General features: G+C 42.4%; 1 protein-coding gene across 1 annotated transcript in view; it reads right to left on the reverse strand.

The window, feature by feature from the left end:
* ank1b (ankyrin 1, erythrocytic b) overlaps window positions 1–22,662 on the reverse strand; it is a 95,491-nt gene that overhangs the window by 51,357 nt on the left and 21,472 nt on the right. Inside the window, exon 2 of the mRNA XM_069673241.1 lies at window positions 200–301. Coding sequence (XP_069529342.1) covers window positions 200–301 — 102 coding nt within the window. The remainder of the gene's footprint in view (window positions 1–199; window positions 302–22,662) is intronic.

A 22,662-nucleotide genomic window follows, 5' to 3' on the forward strand; every position in this document is an offset into this window, starting at 1 on the left:
GCAAGTACTCCTGAGTAGGCGCTATTTTTGTTAAGCACTCTAAATACTAAATCAGTGTTTAATTGATTTTATTGAGCCAAGATTTAATTCACTGTTTTGTTAACTGAAGTCTGTGGGAGGCATCTTTTCTTTACTCCCACGGGCACGCAAACACTCACACACCACAGCTGTAGTGCTGAGTTAAATGAAACGTTCTTACTTGATTAGACGTGTTGATGTCGATTCCATTCTTCATGTGATCCAGAGCCTTGTCCAGGTTCCCTGAACGAGCTGCCCGCAGGAAGCTGGTGGCTGCATCGGCCTGAAACGAACAGAGGAGGACCGTAAATATGCATAAAAGCATAAAAGCTCACGATGTAATGAAGAACAACACATTCATTTCTCGTACGTCATCAGAAGTTACAAGCTACAGACACCAGTTGTTCTTTAGAAAGCATCCAAACATCCTTGATACTAAAGCTCCATTCAGGTTACACATCTGAATCCATTACAGTACCATAACAAAGGCAAGGCACAAGGCTACATGCAGGAAACACGATACTACATCCAGCGGCCTCACTGCCCTTTGCAAGGGGCTACAAACATCAGACTCCTTACAGTCAAGCTTCGCCCACACTGTTAGTTTGGCAGGCATTCACAGCCGATTCACGCTCCGCCACGAGCTGCGCTGTCTGCCCGTCTGATCTCACAGGAAAAGCTCCCATGGTGTGTCTCTGTGTGTCAGTGTTTGTACGCCCACCTCTGATTTAATTCATCAGCCAATAGTGTAATATGGCCGACCTGCGTGTTGACATGTTTCCGATGCCCTGCAGAGGAAATGCTGCATAATGTTCTGTACTCTTGACCCTCCTCCCACCCCCGTCACCGGCGAAATGATGTATCTGTTTGAGCTGTGATTCTCTAGTGGTTTAATTATACCGAAGTGCTGAAAGATTCGCCTGCCCTTTCCAAATGACTGAGGCTTTTTTTTCCTCCGTCTCCACACATCTCTTTACCATGGGCTTCCTTTCTGTGAAGCATATCAAATTGTGGTTTGGCCTTAAACAGCCTCCTCCCTCCTACTTACCTGTTCTCTTTTCTCTACCTTTCCTCCTCCAACCTTATTCAGAACATCTCAGGATTTCCTTCTCAGCTGAACTCTGTTCACACTGCTTAATTAAATGTCAAAGTACAGAGAACTTGTTTCAGTTTTCATTTCAGCTGCCAGATTCTGTTTCCCTGTCAATAATAACTATTGTGTATTATACTACTTGAGACAATAAAAATGGACAAATGAGTTTAAACAGTACACACAGTAGCCGTGCCATCCTTCCACTAAACCTCGAAATAACTCCCTGTATTAAATCTGATGTTACAATATGTGTTATTAAAGCTTCAGATAAGAATCCCACATTAACCATGTGGTGAAACATAAATTATCCAATTAAAACATAATAAAGTATGAATATTACAGTTTAAAAACAAGGTGCTGAAAACTAATGAATAACTACTTATATACAAAGCCCTTTATGAACCAGGGCTAAGCTACATTGCTAACTATCTTGTTTACTGTTAGCCTTTAAGAACACTGTAGTCAGCTGTTGCTGGGTTATTAGAGGTTTCAAGTATCAGCCTAAAGAAAATCAGGGAGTACATGTCATTTTTGGCCCAAAGCTGTGGAGCACTGTTCCTGTAGATGTCAAGGAATCCGGCTCACATAATACTTTTAGCTGATGTCTTTTCACTTCAGCCTTAAACCAGCTCATTAGGTGAAATGTGTATTTTTAACAGGGGGGTGTGTGTGTCTATTAGGAGCAACTAACCCATAACCTGAGGGCCTGGGCCCACTAACGCCGCTTTTTGGGCTGGCGGCGAGAACTACCTCAATTTCAGAGCGCTTCTCGCCTGCGCTTACTGTTGCTAGGTTCCCGAAAGTTTTCTGGCGGCACTTCCACTTCCCTCAATAGTGACCGTTAAGTCTGTTTAAAACTGCTCTGTGTGCTTGGGGGTTCGATCCCTGACTGCTACAGTCACATATCGAAGTGCCCTGAAGACACTGAACCCCAAGTTACTCCAGAGCATCGCCATCGGGAAAGTGCTAATCGGCCTATTGGACACTGGCACTTAGGCTTTTGCCATTAGTGTGTGAATGTGTGTGTGAATGGGTGAATGTGATATGTAGTGTAAAAGCAGCTTTGAGTGAGCGCAAGACTAGAAAAGCGCTATGTAAGTACAGTCCATTTACCATATTTACCATCAATATTTGCTTTAATTCAAGGAAATCAAGGTGACGAGGGTGTTTTTGCCGAGGACGCTGAGCGCTGAAGAGCCTTGGTTTGTACAAAAAAAGAGGCGCTGCCAGCGCAAAAAACACCGCAAGTGGACACAGGCCCTTATTGTTTTAAACCTGAATCCTACATCTGTTGTAAAAACTCTATTTGTAGTCATGTTGACATGCATAATAAATAGATGTTACAATAAGTACCCCTCCTCTATTAGGTTATTGAAAGGGCTAGGGAGAACTAGAGAGATGAGAGTAGCAAACAAGTGAAAAAAAACAAAGCTGGTTTTATGTTTTTAGATTATTTATTCTTTCAGTAGACTTTTTACGTGTACCGCACAGTCATCAAATTGCTGCCACCGGTGCCAGCTAATGAGGACGTCCCCTGTCAGTGCAATTAATGAAATTCTTAATGTGATTTGTCATCAATTATTTTGCTAATACTGTATTTGTCAAACACAAGTCTCCACTCTGCACAAACACATCCATATGAAACACGCTGGGCGGGGTTGCTGCAGACAGACAGGCATGTTCCTGTTTCATTAGGCTCGCATTGCTTTGAAGTGGAGGGTAGTGGTCTTAAAATGTGCACACAGGGGAACACACAACTTGTTAATGCAAGCTATTAAATTAGAATAAAAGATGTATAAAATTAAGTAGTCGGCTGGACTGAAATGAGTCGTCAGCTCTTTTTCCGCCTGCCTGCGCCGGCGGGTTAACATGGAGGACGCCACTGGTCATTTTACTCACAAGGGGGGATGGCATCCAGACTTATCCCCCGGCAAATTCGCCACCTGATTACATACTGTGCATACAAATGTGGCTTATATCTAATAGTATTCTTGTGTGTTTTTTCCTCTCTTTATTTTCAGTGTTTCTTGCAGCCCATCGCAGAGTGCCAGTCTTTACTTTGAACATGAGAGCTTAGACATTACTCATCCTGAGAGCTCCGAGAGAAGGACTTCAAACAGCCAATGTCACGGACAGGACGACCCAGCTGTTTGTACGGTATATTTTAAGTGTTTTGGCTCCACCTGCATCCACCCTCCTCTCCAACGTGACTCCCCCACCGCTGCTTCATGAACCAGCTTTCTGTGTGCATTAATCATCCGCAGCATCTGTTTGTTAATGAGTGCTGGCCATTGACGTAACAGCAGCGTGAGCCATGAGCTGACCACATTTAGCAGAAAATGAGAAATCTTGCTCCACCACCTTCCAGAAAACTCGTTCTACACCAGCTCGAGCTCATGCCGCTGTCAGGCTGGAATCCATTTTCCTCTCCCCTGCCGTCTGTTCGCTTCCCTCTCCATCCTCTCATTCTTCCCTCCATCACAGAGATTAGAGCTGTGCTTCCAGTCCGGGCAGTTCACTTCTACTTTATTTGTAATCATGGTGCCAGTTACACCCAATAATGAGATAACTGAAAGTCATCACTCAGCGCTGAACATCCTGTACCTAAATCTGATTTCCCTTTTCCTGCTGCCTCTCATATTCTGTCCATTTCCCCTCTTTCATCCTGCTTTATTTCCCCTTTACTTTCAATGGGTTAATGACCTAATATATTAACAGGTGCCCCATTTTAACGCTTATTTTCTCTTTTCTTATCCTTATCACTTCATTTGTTTCTAATTTATTTGCCACTTTCCTGTATTTCACAGGCACCTCATATCACACTGGATCAAATAAGCGTGAGTAAAAAAAGCTTTTGTGTGGTTGATCCTTTGGCCAACAGGACATATTTTTGGACGTGTCACACTGCATAGTGTAGTCTACTGCCTCAAGTGACGGCTGTAATTAAGAATTTGTGATCTCCTGTGTGTGGGACAGCCGAAACAATGATTCCTTTTCAAGCCGAGTCACAGCCGCTGAGCCAACATGTGCGGGGGTTTTCAGATTTTCATTTCATCCTCTCTTAAAGGACCGTGTTTACCCCAGAAAACCTCTGTGTCCTCAGGTTTTTATTTCAGCTTCACATTTTGTGTTTTGATTCAAAATGACTGAACTGTCTTTTACAGTTTCAGAATGTCGCCAAGTGTGATTTACGATTATTGGTAGGGCTGCGCTGTCAATCGAATATTAAACCCGATCACCATTTTGGCTTCCCACGATTAAATAAACAGGATTGACGGCGATATAGATGTCATGTCATGAGCGCCTACCTTGCAGTGGCAGTTTAAAGTAGAAGAATAAACAACAGAGACCAGTCTCGAGAAACTAAAGTAAAATGTCTGCAACAGAAGAAGACGAGTCTGTCCCCCGAAACGGCTCGTTATCACTTATGAGTAGGAATTTCGGGTTTAGGGGCAAGTGATGTTAAGAAAGAAAGATGCATCTTTATCTGCTCTCATTGCACGGAATTGATGCCAAAATAGCCCCCGTGACGGGGCTGCAATCTTGCAATGGTGACATAATTTGGAGCCAGAGTCTGCGCAGTAGAGATCGGCGGGTGGAGCCGCTGTAGCCACTTCCGCTAACCAAAACACACACTTAAATTACAAAAAAAACCCAGCAAGGATCCCGCACGCCAGCGTGTTTAACAGCAGAACAGCTTCTTGTGTTGGTCTGAGGTTAACGTTCACATATAAGGAAACTTCAATAAGTGATTGTTTTAGTTACGTCTCCTCTCACTGTTCCTCCTCCACTCTGCTAATCCTGAACAGATCGGCTGCAGGAGCCAGATTTGTCAACAGAGCTGTCAATCATCATTTTTACAGCATCAAATAACTAATTAAAAATAAACTTGACAGAAAAATGAACACTTGGACATAAATCAGCATGATAAGAACTAAGTATAATGACAGATACCATGTTTGAGAAACATTTATTTGGCTTGTATTTTGATTTTATAGTTTGACTCTTGTCCCATCTGTTAACATGGAGGAGGCGGGCTTTATGGCCTATACTGCAGCCAGTCAGCAGGGGGCGCCGGAAAGGTTTTGGCTTCACTTTTAGGGAGCTGTCATGTCGTCCATCTATATATACAGTGTATGCATGAAGCCTGTGTCTGCGCCACAAAGCAACACAACTAACTTGTTCAACCACCTAAAAAAACACCACAAAGTGCAGCATGATGAGTGTTTGACGGCCAAGAGGAATAACGTTGCTTCTCCCCATCCTTGTACTGCGTCAGGTCAGACATCCATGACAGCGCGATCAATGTGTACATGAGCCGTAACGTAGCACAAAAAAAAAAATCAGATTTGTATCAAAAAGAAAAGCTGCCAGTGAGATCAGTTACTTGACTTTACCTTATTTCTACTCAAATGTTAAATCAAATCAACAGAGTCACTTATATCATCCGGAGGGAATTGTTCACATCTTCCAAAATGTGTACAAATATTCAGGTGGCTGCCTTAAGAAAACACACCGCAGCTGATGAGGTAACACAAACAAAGTGTTGAGGAAATAAGCAAAGTGCAAACAAGGATGTATACAAGCATCATATTTACTCTGTTATTAAAGAGACACATTCCTCAGGCTTCGGTTAACCTCTCTGAGCCCACAATGCCGACCTGAAGGACAGGTAAGCCGTGGACCACATGAGCCCAGAAGACAACACAACAATAGGACGAGACTGGACAAAATGATGACATGAGGCAACAGGTGTTGGGTGTCCCCGAATGAATGTACCATCATGCAGATATTGCCTACACCTGACATTTCCAATACCACAAATGGTTTATGACTAATTAATGCAGACAAGAAGATACAGAATTACAGAAACCTTTCTAAGTTACTGTACCATCAATAGGTTGGAACTGTATGTAACCCAGTATGTGGCCGTCCTTATAAGCATGAACGTGTTTGAAAGCAGGTGTGTGCTGTGGACGTAGGTGAGGAGAGCGGAGGAGCAGCCCCGCCTACTCCCCGAACAAAGTATCCAGAGCCGTATAGACAGAGAGTCGCGTCAGTGGAGGGCCAATATGCTCCATGATCCACCATTGTGATGTCACAACTCTCTCTCTCTAGGGCTCTGAAAGTACCGTCACTAAGTTAGTCAATCAGTCAGTCAGAGCGTCACATACAGACCCGTGTATCGAGCTGACCCCGGCGGTCAGCCAAAAGTGGAATCGTTCTGCTTTCAGCCTCCTCACCGTGACAATTTTTAATTACTGAAAGGCTTTAGTACACTAAGTCCATATGTTAAAGGGGACATATTTTAGCTATGCAATCAATTTTCTATTATTCCAATGTGTTTTTGAATCACGTTTGTAAAGTTTGTTTCATTTCAAAAATTGTAATATATTTTAATTTCATTATTTTCCTGAACCTCTTCTTCCTCCTGAAACCAACAAGTCGTTTTAGACCTTTAACAGTATTTGGAGTGACCGTTTAGCCCCTCCCCCCACGTGTGCGATGTGGGGGAGCGGCCACGCTGCACTGTCACTCCAAAGTTGTAGAAAACATGGCTGCTCTAGGATCGGTTATTCGGCCTTATATGTACGAGCCAGAATCGCCAGGAGGTATCGGAATGGTGGACTTGGACTTGACTACAAGCACGTGCAGCCTGAGGCGAATGATGGTGAATGACGATTCGTCGATTTCAGTGAAACCTGTAGAAACCTGCAGCTGTTCTGAACAACCCATTGCAGAGGCGACCTTTTTAAACATGTCATTCCGGAAAAACACGGAATTATGCAGTTTTCACTTTTTCACTGTGAACAATAAACACACAAACATGTGAAACCCATGCAACATATGAGAATATCCATTCAAAAGATATGTCCCCTTTAACGTACCAGCTGGCATGCATGGCTCACATCAGCACAGTATAAAAGCTGGACCGTGTCAAACAGTCACAGGGCGTCCTGCTAGCTCACCTGGCCCAGGTTTGAGTGCAACCCTAGCCCTTTGCTGCATGCCATCCCCTCCCTCTTTCCCGCATTTCCTACATCTCTGCTTTGTGTGTGGCTTCGCCGTAACAAAGACCACAACAAGACAAAGTGCAACACATGCTGGAAGCTAATTTGCTGCCAATCTGACCAAACGGCGTTAATCTTAAAGACTGAAGAGTCAGTATTTCCTTGTGTTTGTTGTGATCCTGTGATACTCTTTGATCCTGTTGTCCTCGTGTGTCAGCATGTGCTGTGTGCCATGACACATTTCATTTCTCTGTTAGAGCGGCTAACCCACACAAATCTCATTATGCGTCCTCGCAGTGAAACACAGTCTCATATACTTTCTGCTGAGCCAAAAATAATCACGTAGACATGACAGAAGACTTCAGATATTAATACCTAGGGAGATAATAGTGAAGCAAACCTGCCAGAGCCCCGTACACACACGTGGATATTAAAAGCAAAAAGGTTAAAGCACTTAATTTCAGGTTTGCTATTTAATCAGTTTTATCTGTGCCATTCTATAATCGGCACCTGCTTTCTGCACACACACAGAAACACACAGAGTGAAACAGGCTCATTTGTGCACTCACACATATGGTCTCCTGCAAATGACAGAAACTCAGGTTGGTAGAAAGCACTGTTACGAGATGAGTAACACCTCATGCAAAACATTGAGTCACGCTGGCTGGATGAAAATATAAGCTGTTTTATAAGCTGTTGTTGGTGTTATTTTATAAGCACGATATGTGACTGATATGATCCCAGAAGGTGTTCACAAACAGTCAGAATAGCGTATTTTTATAGTCTTGCTTTTTACCCTCACACATACTCCTGCTTTCATGACATGCAGTCAAGACTTTGGGGAATACAGACATTCAATCTGACCCTCACAAACGCTCTGTCCTGGCAGCATTTGATTCTTTTCTGTTGTGTGGCTCTTCTCTGACTGAAGTCATTGGCAGAGCATCGGGTATGTGTTCTTATCGTAGTGACAGCTCCTGTCACTTCTTATTTCCCAATGAGTTCAAGTCAAGACTTCTTCTCACAGTTCAACATGCGTCTCGTCTCCTTTGCTCTGCAGGTGGTGGGAATCGCAGGGTAACTCACGATACAATACGCAATGACAATAATCACGATACAGCGATAATTGCTATATTGCAAGACTATCATATAATGATCATGATATCTAATTAACTACTTCAGCCACCTATTTTCCTCTCACGTTACCCTCCTTCATGTCATAAGCTCCACCGCAAGGAGTCATGAAGTAGTGATGTAGTGAGTCAAAGCTTAGAGTGCTGTGCATCTGTAATAGGGCTGGGGCGACTCGTCGACGTAACTGACGTCCTCGATTACGGAAATATGTCCATTTGTATAACGTGCGTCGATGCGTCGCAAAAACAAGAGGGCCAAGTTAAGAGCTGGAGCACAGTAAAGTTATGCGCGTGCAGAAACGGATCTTGTCACTCATTGCTGGCGGTCGCCTGGGCGCCACGTTATGGGGAGCGCTGGCTTGAGCCTCAAATGTTTTATGATGTTAAATTTAAGCTTAACTTTCTCTCTGCTCCGCTCGTATTTACTGTCACTCTGTCTCTCTCTCTCTTTGAGCACTCACTCATATGTAACAAGGACATATGTTGTTGTGGTAACAAGAACATATGTTGTTGTTGCTCTCTTTGCCTGTCTCTATCCTGCATCTCCTTCTATCCCATTTTCGGCCCATCCAGTCGAGGCAGATGGCTGTTCAACATAAGTCTGGTTCTGCTCGAGGTTTCTGCCTGTTAAAAGGAAGTTTTTCCTTGCCAATGTGCCGAATTGCTAAGTGCTACTCATGGTGGATTCATGTTGGGCCTCTCTTTAAATAACATAACAAAGAGTCGGTCTAGACCTGCTCTTTCTGTAAAGTGTCTCGAGATAACCCTGGTTATGATTTGGCGCTATACAAATAAAATTTGATTGATTGATTGATTGACTCACTGCGCACTTCATGACACAAGTTACGATGGGAGGAGAGGAGAGATGCGTTCAGGTCCAGCTGGGAAAAACTCAAACTCAATCTTTTAATAGGAGGGAGGGTAGGAAGTTGGCCTCTGTAGTACCCTCTCAATAAATGTTGATTTATGTTTTGAAGTTGTACTTTCTGTTCTGTTTAATTCGCTCACTCTGCTTGTTTGAAGTAAAAATAGTGATTCTCCACATCAGGGAAAGGGTTGCTTTGACATACACTGATTAAATTAATGAATTTGAGGTCCAGTATATTTTTCTTATCAGGCATCTGACAAATAGTCTATTAGTACAATTATAATTATGTTTATTATTATTATTATTAATTGTATCATTATTATCATCACACAGTGACATGGAAAATGGAGACTAACAAAAGTAATCTTTAGAATAATTGAAAGAAATAGTCATTAGATTTATCGATTTATCATAAATATTACATGTTCAATATTTACGGTCCGTTATCCTGTTGTATGGGGGGAACCCCGATGACACTCGAGCACACGCTCTGTGGATTGTCACATGGAAAGAAACAATAGCCAATGGGGAAGCAAGCAGGAAATACAACAACCGCAGCCATGGCGACAAAAGCAAACGGGGAGCATAAAGTAACATGTACAGCCCGTGTTCACGCCGTCTCAATCACTTCATCCACAGTTTGTTCTTTTTTCTTCCTGAATTTTCAGTAAAAAGTCCAAAAACTATCACCGCCAGTTCTTCCTGCCCGTCGTCCTCCGTGTTAGTTTACTTTTAAAGTCTCGTTTGACCGTAAGAGTTTTGCGAGATTTCCAGTTTTGAGAGTCGGACTCTGGATGAATGGAATCTGTGTGGTGTGCTGTTTTGGCGTAATCGTTGCTCTCCACACACTACAGGAGCAAAACTGTTAAATCTATGATTATGTATCATCATGTGTGGGCTCGCTCACATTTTCAACATCTGTTAAGATTAGAAAAATCTTTTAGTGTGGGCCAGGCATTAGCAATTAGCATTAGCAAACTGCTTAACCATTAATCGTATTAGTTATTAAATCAGCAGTAAAGGAAGATGAGCAGGGTAAAGTGGCTTTAAATAGGTTGGCATCTGCATTACGAGTATTTTTTGATAAAAGGTACTTTTATCCTCTGATTTTGAATTTTACAGCAGCTTGCTTCAGTTGTGTAGCTTACAAGAAGCTCTACTGAAACAAAATACCCTCAGATGATGTAAAAGATGCAAAACAGATCCAGCAAGTAGAGTCAGATCGTGCACTTCCTGTTTGTCTGAGAGCGTGCATGAGCTGGGAGCATATTTACGGTGTACTATGATGAATACTGGTGGACAGTCGCAGATTAGGAGTGTAGGTAGAAAAATTGTGGCCACTTGTCAATGGAGAAAAAACAAGAAACCTGCTCACACAATGCTTAAAAACAATGCACATGAAGACAAATTACCTACTGACACACACTCACACACAAACCGCGAGCTAAAAATAGCTGCATAGATGCCACAGTATGTTAGTGCTGGCACCAACAGGGAGATGGATCACAGTAATGAACCCTCATGGGTTTAAACAAAGACCCACTTCTACCACAAAAGACAGATAGATTCTCAAGCGAGCTCTGTTACGCATGAAAAAGAACCACACACAATATCTAACAATGCAGACTCTCCGCGGCTCAGGGGAGCAAAAATATGTTACACGTGCTCTGCAAGCTGTGATAGCTGGGAGCAGAGAACATGCCCAAATGGATGCATGTGTACACCCTAACATACAACCACAAGTCAACAAAGGCAAAGAGCATACACATGTAAACATGTTAAACACTGTATACCATTTGTGTTTGTTCTGGTTGGGTATCAACCCTGTTAACGACATGAGAAAGGAACCTCTACACCTGGCACTGCTAATACCCGCACTGTGCCACGCTGGGACACATTAGAACAAGTCACTTCATCACTTCTTCTCATATTACCTCCACTGTTTCTGCTTTCCCACTTGGTTCCACAGCATCAACCACCCCCTCCATTTCTCAACTTAGACCTCTAACTGTGAAATATCACCTTGTCAGGAAGACCCGGAGTTAATGGAAAAAGCTGATCAGCACAATTACAGTGATACATCGGATCCAGACCAGCAGGGACAGTGTCTGTACATTTTCACTACACCTACACCTTACATCTTAAGAACCTTCATTTTAGAGAGGAATTGGAAGAATGATGTCGTCTGGATCCTAACACTAAGTCGCAAATAAGTCTGGTCCATCTAAGTTCATCCCTCGATTTACAAGGGATTCATCAACGGTCGGGACCACTCCACGACCAGTCAGAGCGAAGAAACGTGTCACGTGAAGGCAGGCTGATCAACATCACATTCATACTGCATCTACTTCAACATAATACATAGATGTTTTACATGACATGATTTGGTAGCCAGCACTCACCATTTGTACATCACATAGAGTGCTGTACAGTTCGTTTCATATTAACTGAATAGTGGATTTAGAAAGTTCCAAAGCCAGATCAGCAGCAGCCATCTTGGTTGTTTACAAAACTATCAAAGGCACTTATACTCGCCCCCTTCGTAGACAAATGATTGTGATTGGCCAGACTTTGTACATCATAGGCTAACTTTCATCACACCCTGATACCTAAGCTTCTATTAAAGTACACTTCCTACATATCCAGCCGATACAGACATTTATTGAAATAAAAATCTTCAAGATTATATCTTTACGTCACTATCTTTTGCCGCCGGCTGTCGGGGGCAACCTTCATGGAAAATATCAGAAGCGGCGCCCAGTAAGTGACGCGTTTTCCATCACCCAGCAGTGGTTGGTCTGCCAAAGAGTGTAGGCGGAGCTAAGCGGCTGCTTTTCTGGTCTCTGCAAGTGTTGCGTGTAAACAGTAATCTACTATGGCTGAACAAACAAAGAAAAGATCGATGAAAATCCAAAAACGCTCAGATGAAGACAAACAGTCTAAAAAGGAAAGCGACCATCAGCGAGGAAAATCAGGAGTTACAACTGGAGCCAACCGTGGACGTCACACGTGCTCCTGCAATTACCGCTTATCGCCGTGGGTGCTGCAAAAGAGAACGAAACTGAGATCAACAAGGTTTCAACTTCAAACTCCAGAGGTAACTGTCAATATTAGCATTTTTAGAAACTCAATCATATAAATGCTAGTGTAATTTAAATCTGATCATCTGTATTATTATTATTAGTAGTAGTTGGTAAAGTCAATCTGGAGGATTTTTGAATATGTTTAAGATAAAAAAAGTAATAGCCTCAATTCATAAACGTTGTGTCATAATTTTACATTCCCGCCAAGCAAAGTGGAGATAATTTCCGAGAGCATGTCTATGTCTGCCAAGATGAAGTCATAGCCTTGAGAATGAGAAATCAATAGAGTCCACGAGGCTCTGCAAAGTGGGAGCTGATCCAATATTGATGGATGGATGGACGGTTGGAGTGTGTCAGTGCAAGATGATCGGAAGTTGGAATAAACTGAGTGTACAGGGCTGAAGACTCATTTTACACAGAGATTCATCCTGCATCTTAAAACAGGTAGAAAAACACATGAACACCCACACAGGCAGGAAATGGGACAACTTTTAAGACTGCATTTGATAGTCATAAGCTCCTTTTTTTTTTTTTTACTTATTGTCATAAAATATTCAATATGTTAGGCTTAATCTAAAATAAATGGGTTGTTAAGAGAGACACTTTATGCAGTGTGGCTTTTTGAAGCTCTCCAGATTGTACAAAGACAGACTGTTTGCCTCTGACTTAGATCTAACACACACTGAGGCGTCAGATGAGCTCACGTGCAAGCGGATCAACTGCACGGAGCCGTCTAATAAGAGAGGTTCAAAAACATGTTTGATGTCACCTAGTGGAGCTTGCTCCAAAGTCTCACGCTGATCCAATGGATCGATCCATGTTCAGTTTAAATCATGCAATCAATGCAAAACTAATCACAATCCAGACAGCAGTGAGCGAGTGCACAACAGACCAAACAGCTGTGCTCGTATACATGAGAGGATGTATCTGCACGCAACACTCGGCACACCAGCCCAACAGCTCCTTGTCCACTAACGGCTGCTCGTCTGAAGCTTAGCCGCTCTGTATCTTACAAATAAAAACCAATGTTGAGGACGGAATAAAAGATTAAATGATTCTGTAGAGATTCATTTATTTCGCAGCGCACAAAATGCCTCTCTCCTTGTGAAACAATGATGAGACACATCAAAACGAGGATCTTCCTGTTGTCTCCGCTATCTCGGCGCTAAAACAGAGCATCTGAAATATTTATAGCCTCTGTCAGGCCACTGCTTCTGCAAGCCATTACAATCAAAGCATGCTTTCTTTTTTATATATATATATCTGGATATCTACCTGCATGTACCTCACACACACACACGTACTGTATGCAGATATTTGGGCAAGAACTAGAAGATGCTATCAGGTCTGACACACAGCAACACACACTGATGCTTACTGTAGCACACAAGAACACATGCAAAGAAAGGCCCTTACATGCTGAACCGCTGCACACACATTTACACGCGCACTGTGTGCATGCTTACAAAATTAATATTACATGCCTCGCTCTCTGCCTCGGTGGTGGCATTCAAGGATAAAATATGATACTTCCTGACACCATAATGATTTTGATGTTTAAAATAAAATTCATCTGAAATGTAAATGTGGGAGAGCTTTAAAATACTGAAAGATGGCTATACTGGAACAGTCATTATGGAAATTAAGGCAGGTATTAAAACTCTTGGTTTTAGTGTGAAGCAGCCTAAAAAAGAAACACTCCCCCTGAAGCTGCATAATTTATCATTCTTCCATTTAACTTCCTCTAAAACCTAACTTCATAATCTCTGTCTCCAGAATAATCCCCCAGATTGCAGATGTGCAGTGCACTGCACACAGGGAAAGTCTTTTTACGGAGCGTTTTCACTGCCTCTCTGAGACCTCACCAGCTGACATTGGACATTTTCCTACTCTATGAGTTCCCTTTGTCTTCACAACTCAGTTTCTGTCTTATACATTTTTGCCAACAGCACAGAAAAGCTGAGAGGGACAATAAAGAAATGTGACACTCTGCGAGGCAGCCGTGAACTCCTGGATTCACGAGCACTCCTTCACTTCCTCAGCCGCACGTCATACCCACTCTTTTCTTGTCATCACTCCTTCAACCTCTCGCTTATCTCGCAGCTTCATGCAACCTCTCTCCATCCCTCAACCTGCCTCCTCTGCCTCTCTTTTTCATAACCTTTTAATATTTATGAGCACTGCAGAAACACTACTAGCAAAGCATGCTGGGTAGAGCCGTCCCTCAGAGTCTGCACGTGACGTCATAACTCTTACTGCTGACATTCTGGGCTCCCTGCCTCGTCTCAGTATCCGAACAAAAGTCAAGTTCCCCGCCAGCATCGGATATCTGAAAGTAGATTTTAATAACGCACAGGAAGTAGCATTAACTACAGTAAGAACTTTAAAGTGCACAAAATGTTCTTAGTAAGAAGATTTGTAGGGTTTGGTCACTGTGCGGATCAAGCTTTAAAAACTGTTTTTAATATTTTAACATCCATCACAGCAAAACTTCTTGACCAGGTTTTTTGGCCATGATCCCAGGAACAGCTCCTTTAATATTAAACAAGCCTAAACTGCAGCTTACATTTACATAAATGATGATTAAATATGTATCTGACACACTGAAAAAATACCTGTAGCTGTTCTGAGGTAGAAAAAAACACAGCAGAGTGCAGCAAAGGAAAGCATTTTATCTGGTGTATTTTACCAATCCTTTCCTATCTCTATCTTTAATTCAGGAAGTGGTAAAATGGCAACAATGCAGAGAAATGACAGGCTAGTAACTGTAAGTCAAAGTCTAATGTAAGAGAATAGATAACTATATATAATAAATCACACTTAATGGAAATGTTATCAAAAAGGCGACAGACCGTCGTCAGACATGGTCCTGAAACTGGAGCACCCAGTGGAATGTAGTCATATGAAAAAGTCATGAGCGTTAGAAATGAACGTTTTCATTGCCTTTCTAAGACCTGACCAGGTGACACAGGTACGACATTTTCCCACTCTATGAGTTCTTGTTCCCTTTTACCCCTTTCCCACCAAAATTTGGGGAAGACCTGCTAATAAATGCTGACTGTCTCTTTTCCCATTTCCAGTGAAGTATACTCCTGTCTCTTTTCTGCTGGGTCACCGTCTGACGCCACAAACGCGCTGGAAACAGGGTTAGTAAAGAGTGAAGATGTTACGGTGGTTAGGTCTTTACTGTATCTATTACTCATTCAGTCTGTTTATCAAACTCTGTGCTGACAAATTTGGAACGATGTTTGAGCGCTGCTCGGATGGAGACGGGCGGAATGCATGTCATAGCATCATCCTGGAAAGATGGCGGAGATTAGCGTGTCGACCCGGGTTTTGTGTTGTGTTTTGTCATGCTGCGTCCAGGAGTGCTCAGAAACGTGAGTGTTCAGACACGTTTTTACATCGATATTGGGTCATTCAAATGAGAATCATTTCGATTGGAAAACTCAAGTATTTAAATCCAGCCCCATTTGACCCGGGTCTGAATGCCGATTGTAACCCTTTCCCACTAAGCAAAAAAGCCGAGTGTTAGTGGGTTTTTTGACCAGTGGGAAAGTGGTAGACCTGTACTTCTTCTGCTATGAAATTGAAAAATCATTGTCATTAGGAGTGCAATTTAATATCAACATTGTTGATATTAAATTGCAATCGATGCAATCGATGAAAAATATGACCAAATGAGTTGGTAACGTCATTGCACGTGTTTTTCATGCCGTGCGGACATAACGTCGTTTTCCGGAGCTGAGTTTGCTGTGGGGTGAGCCATCTCGCATCCTTACTAGCCCTGCGGAGAGTTGCGACAGCGAAGCGAAAGGGAAACAAAACTTTGCAAAATGGCCGCAGCCGATGCAACAGCATGCGGCCTAAAACTTCTAGTGTAAGGTTGTACTTGTAAAGTGAACATTTTGAAGTAAAAGGCATGTTGGACATCTGTACTTTATAGACTTTCTATATCAGCACAAAAACATGATATTGGATTTTTATATTTCTCTTGTGTATTAGTAGGAGCCAAATCAGCAGCAAAGTTTATTAAAAGACATATTTTTGAATGGAGAACTCATATTTATTGTCTTCATTGTTAGTTAGCACATGCTTAAAAGAACCACCATCTACATTAAAAAGCTGACAGCTAAATAAGAGCCATTAAGTAATTGTGCAATTCATTTTCGTTTTAATAATTGATAACTGGTTGACTTTTGTTATTGAAAAAGGTCCGTACCCCCATACAGGAACATGTACAGGAAAAAAGGACCTTTAACAAATGGTTTGAGATTGTATGAATATATATAAAACACAACACAAAAAAACACTTTACTATGTAACACTAATGCTGCGTCATTTCTGTTCAAGAAGCACATTTACATGAGCTACAGCAGGAAACGTTCTTAGACGAGGATTATTCTCACCGGGTGATTGTGCAGTCCTCCTTGTAATTTCTCTCTGAAGCAACGCGCCAAGAGGCTCGGTGCTGATTGGCCGAAGCCGCGTTAACATTGCTCGGAGCACAGCTGTCTGTGATTGCCCAATCAACTTGAAGAGGTAGGCTCCATAAAACAAGCACCACATGATTTAGAAGTTGATTTTAGTATCTGATCACCTGGGACTTGTGTGTGACTGACCTTATATGTGTGCTGTGCCTCTCACTTTTAATAGCTTTTTAGAATCCTCATTTGGAGCATCCCTTCAGAGGCTAAATGCTCCGGTCCAATGCTGAATTAGGTTTGCTGGTAAAACCATCATATATACTGCCACACTTACTTACCGTAAATTCGGTGTATAAAACTTACTTTAAATATTTTTTGTTTCATCTAAAAAGTGGGCTGCGTACTAAATATTGGTGCGACCAATATACCAGTATAAAATGCAGAGAGAGGTGTGTTACAGTATTTTACCCAGACGATGGCACTATCCGGTTGTTAAGCGGTGACATCACATCTCTGCATTAAACTGCTTCCGGGTCCAAGCTGCTACAACGTCTCCTATTTGCAATATGCCGCAGTGCTGTTTTGTGTTTTCCTCGCTCTTTTGAGAGAGAAACTTGATTGTTGCTGCCGCACGACATGCACCGTCATGATCGCCATAGCAGCCGCCACCCTCACAACAATCAACTTTACCGTAGGCTGCCAGCTACCGCTAGCTACAGCAATGGTAGGCTGTAATTTGTGTGTGTGTTGAATGTGTTTCACTTCAAAAATAAATTATAATAGTGTTGAAATAATTTGTATACACTTTTTTATTAATAAATATGGAAAACCTTTTTCCCTCTGGGAGACCCCCAAAAGCAGACTCTTATATTCCTGTGCCACTTATATTCCAAATTTTACGGTACCTAACATCTCTTTTAAAAGTTCAACATCTAGGGAAATATGCTTTTAGGTTTTGCATTCTGGTTGAGTTAGTTAAGAAGATCAATATGACTCTCATATCTTTCTAATAGATATGAATCTAGCCAGTAGCCGACAAGGCTAAGTGTTTCTACTTGGAAATGTCAGGAAACCTGTTGCCTGAGTTCTGTCCAATGGAAATCAGCACCTCTAAAACTCAATAATCCACACATTATAGTGTGAAAGTGTTAAGTGCTGGTCTATTTCTTGGATCTTAGAAGTTTCCAAGCAATCAGGTGAGACTCCAGGAAGTTACTGGTCGATGCCAAGAAAAAGACACACATAAGCCTCCAATACAGCAAATTGTAACTTCTATCCATGTTTTTGTGTACGTATTTAAAGTAATTTCATGTAAATAAATGTCTGTTAAGTCACTATCTATCACTGAATGAGGTAACACAATGGTGATAGAGCATATGGCCCACTGATGAAAGCCTTTGCATTTGCAGTATATAGTACTATTAAGGACTGGGTGTCTGTAGCGACATTCGCGGAAAAAATCACAAGTGGCACCCAGCTAGTGACGCGTTTTCCATCAGCCAGCAGTGGTTGGTCTGCCAGAGAGGGTAGGCGGAGCTAAGCGGCTGCTTTTCCGGTCTCTGCAAGTGTTGCAAGTAAACAGTAATCTACTATGGCTGAACAAACAAAGAAACGATCGATTATTTGTCCAAAGCTAAGCTAACTAGCCTTAACCTTATTATGGACAGGCATATATGAGGTATCTATCTTCTAGACTAACTCTCTGGTAGAAAGATAATTTGATTTTATAATGAAAGGATATATATTTAAATGTTTTGGTTTAAAATGAGTATGGAATCAGCTTTGTATGACTGTTTTTAATACATTAAATGTATTAAAGGTGAAGAGAGGGGCAAACCAAGCACCTCATAAATGGTGCACAAAGACTCACAGAAGCTGCAAAGACAGAAAACCAAAGAGGGAAAAAGGAAGAAGATGAGGTGAGACACATTGAAACGAGGGAGCCACAATGTCTGAAAGTCATGTGTGCATAACTAATGCAAAGCACTCAGCTGCACATGGTCAATGACTGCACTACCTCCCATAAGGGCAATATACAATCACTATGACAGGCAGTCAGCAGTGGGAGGAGCAAGAGTGATGGATATAGGGAGGAGGAGGGGGACGGGAAGGACATAGAGAAGAGAGGATTGTGGGGGTGATAGCGTGAAACCAAATAAAGGAGGAACAAAGGACGTAAAAAGGGTAATGAGAGAATGAATAGGTGAGACAGGAGAGAGGAGGGAAAAAGGGAGGAAAATAAGGAAGGCCATTGTAGTGTCTTTGGTTGTGGTTGAAAGGCCAGAAGAATCAGAAAGCGAGCATTAGCGTGAACATGACTATTGCAGTGATACAGAGAAGTAGAGGTCAGGTGAGAGTGAGAAGGATGGAGAGAGGAGGGGTGAGAACCAGCAGCGAGTGCAGTCACGTTGTAAAGCAGCCTATCCGTGTGCGATGAGAGAGATAGATGTCTTAGAGCAATGAATCCCCACTGGGTGATTTTCTTTTTCACTTGTTCTGCCTCCACAGGAAGGGGTCAGAGGTCATGGTCAGATACAGAGCGGTACCTCTGGGGCTGCAGTGTCTCGCTGTAGCTCACTGAAGCGATGTCAGATCAGTTCAGCCTTTTAATGCAGCCTCTCTGTCCGTCCATCAATCTATACGTCCTTCCTATTAGCTACATAAATCTTTATATCCAGTCTGTGCTCCATCCATTCATTCTTTCAACAACCTGTCAATACTGACCAATTGGATTTGGATTAAGGAACCGTGCAATCAATAATAAATGTATCACCATAATTCTTTGTATTTCTTGTATTTTTAAACATTCCTGAACAGACAGACTCAAAGACACGCGCATGGGAAACTAAGCCGCCTCAGTAGATGACACACTGTCGTAACACTTCAGGAGTCAGCGCTGTCAGTTTATCACTCCATCCTCCCCCGTCCATCTGTCATGTGTTCTTTTTGAGGTGATCCCAGGCCAAGCGTGGGGTTGTTGCCTTTACCTTTGGGCTCTGCTGCATCCAGTCGGATGATATTGTACTGAAGCTGGCTCATGTGCAAACTAACACACGCTTTAATTTGCTGCACATAAAATGTGTTTCTCATCATCTCCTATCTGCTAGTTTGAGTCCTTTTAAAGCTTGTTAGGCACATTTTGCGTCCATCCTATTGCACTGAATTTACTTTACTTAAATAGATTCAAGACTTAAAATATGTATGTCGCATTCTAGCATCACATTTATAAAGCTCAGTGGACCAAGGGTTCATGTTGAATTTTTGATAGTGTTCATTATTTATGCCTCTGCATAACTTTATGCACTGGGTTAACTTGTATGGAATACAATACAACCATGTTTGCAGGAGAGTGTTGTTCAAACATGCATCTGGACACTTTACTATGGTGGACCTACGTAGTCTACCAAGTGTGTACTCTTTAGACTGACTGATCCACAAGTATCTGTATACTCGCATACCAATGTATGTATGTGTGAAGACATTTCTTCATATATGCTTGTTTGTATAGATGTAAGATCCACACATGTGCCACCCTCTCCTTCCACCTTTATCTATAAGGTGAAATAGATAGATTCTAAAACAATAGAAATACATAGACGAGCATATCAATTAGGGCTCCAAAATAATTATAACGATTATTTTGATCAATATTGAGATCATGATTATTAGTCAGGATTATTTATTCATTTTAAGGGAGACATTTTTTCCATTTTGTGCTACTTCCCGGCTCATGTACAAATTTTGCATCAAACTAAGACTTAAAATTAGGTGCTTTACCTGAATTTGGTGCACCTTTGCATTGTTGCATCATGGGTAATTTCAGTCTGTCTTTGGGAGTAGTGTGGATAGGGTGTCGCGCTGTACAGTGTTGCTGTTATAGATGTCTGACTTGACGCTGGACAAGGACGGGGAGTAGCGACGTTATTCCTCTTGGCTGTCAGACACTCATCATGCTGCACTTTGTGCTGTTTTTTCAGCTACTTGAACAAGTTCGTTGTGTTGCTTTGCGGCGCAGACACAGGTTTCATTCACTCTTTGCTTGCTTAACATCACTTGCCCTCAACCTGAAATACCTCCAAACAATCGATGACGAGCCGTTTCAGGGGACCGGTGTTTCGGTTTAACAAGTGACTTGCTCTCTTCCTGTTTTAACGTAACAACATGCTGCGTTCAAAACACCACTGAGCGTTAGCCTGTATGACTTCGATGACCTGATTTGAGCTCGTAATGAAAAACAACAAAGTAGCATTCACAAGGAGAGCTCCTCCTGTTTTCAACAGCCGCTGTAACTACGACAACCAAAGACGCATTTGGCTGAAAGTCACCAGTTAACACGGTCACTCATTAAACTGAAACACCAGTCTCTGTTGTTTACTCTTCTACTCGAAACTGCCGCTGCAAGGTAGGCGCTCATGATATGATGTGCCAGCTCCCCCAAAAGTGAAGCCCAAACCTCTCGATCGCCCCCTTCTGGGGGAGAGGCTGTTAGTTTAGGGAGCACTTGATTCAATATGCTGCAGACTTTTCTACGGGCAGAGCGCGCATTTTAAACGTCAATAACGCCGTCAATCCTGTTTATTTAATCGTGGGAAGCCAGAGTCGTGATCGGGATTAATATTCGATTAAATGTGCAGCTCTAATATCAATAACTGAATGATGCAAGTGAATGATGAAGTGCATAAAGCCTGGCAAATAAAATAGAGCAAGCAATGGAAAAAAAATAAACAAATGAGAAAGAAGCTTTGGACACTCCTAGAATATCTGAATTTGATATGAGTCATAATGCAGAGTTATGACATAGAAACAGCCTGGTTTATGGCCGTGTAGAACAAAGAGGCTGCACAATGATACGAAAAACCAAGAACCTAAAAAATCACTTGTTCAGGGGATTTAAGTGAAAGAAATGTGGATATACAGACAAAGCATCAACATGACAAACAAAACAATACTGCACTGCCAAGTAAGTTAACTGCAAAACTCCACAGCGAAGTCACTGTAAGGTCACTGCAGTGTGACTCAGTAGTTGGATGTTGGACGTCAGAGTATCTGTGATCGTGGCCTGCGAGGCTGAGAGGCGTGGGGGGGCTCGGTGTGGGGGGCAGGAGCTTCTGCCCTATCGTGACATTGACTGACTGACTTCCAAATCAGCCATGTCATGAATCAGGACTGTAGAGGGCTCTGGAGCTGACATGTACTAACTCACACAAGCACACTGACAGGCACAAGACAAATGCACATGAATACACACAGTGTTTACCTGGGTGTGAAGGCACGTGTACCCAAATAATCCATATGTACAGATATACAGTTAAAGTAATGTGCAGACATGTCAGCATGGACACAGTCTGCAACATGCTCCATCATCTTCAGCCCTGCTGCCCACAGGCGGTCTCAGAAGCAGACATATGCTCCTCTCTGCAGGATATAAAAGCTCCAACACATGAGAATGCACGTGTCAGCTCCCTGCTCGCAGTGTGCAGAGCAAACAACAGACGCAGACCAAGCCGCTGGGCCTCCGTGTGAACAGTGGTCGAAAGGTGTCCATTCACAAGCAGCCACCCCTGTCCTTTTCACACAGTTTTATAAATGATGTTCTTGTTCCAACACTAATGCAAACCAACCGCATATCACATGTAAACACCACTCAGCACTAAAAGCTTATCTCCCAGAAGCCTTTGCAGTGTCAAGTGGATGGAAATTCCCATGTTATCATTCACTTCCTTTCTCAGTAACAATTTGAGGGACAGATACACAACGAGGGAAGACTGATGGACCTCAGACCAAAGCTTCTCTCTCTTTAGCCGCTTTCCCACTGGTCAAAAACTCTGCTAACACCCGCTAACAGGTTTTTAGGTTAGTGGGAAAGGTTATAATCGGCATTCAGACAAATGACTCTGCAGTAGACCCGGGTAATTATCGCCTCGGCTCCGACTGGCATTGATGGGAACACAAAACCTGTGTCGACACACTAATCTCCGCCCCCTTTCTGGCTCGATGCTACGCTCCGTCGCTAACTTCTGCGACTCCTT

This window comes from Semicossyphus pulcher, unplaced genomic scaffold (genome assembly GCF_022749685.1).
Source record: "Semicossyphus pulcher isolate SPU_LCO1_2020_fin unplaced genomic scaffold, fSemPul1.0.p SCAF_22, whole genome shotgun sequence".
Classification (NCBI taxonomy): Eukaryota; Metazoa; Chordata; class Actinopteri; order Labriformes; family Labridae; genus Semicossyphus; species Semicossyphus pulcher.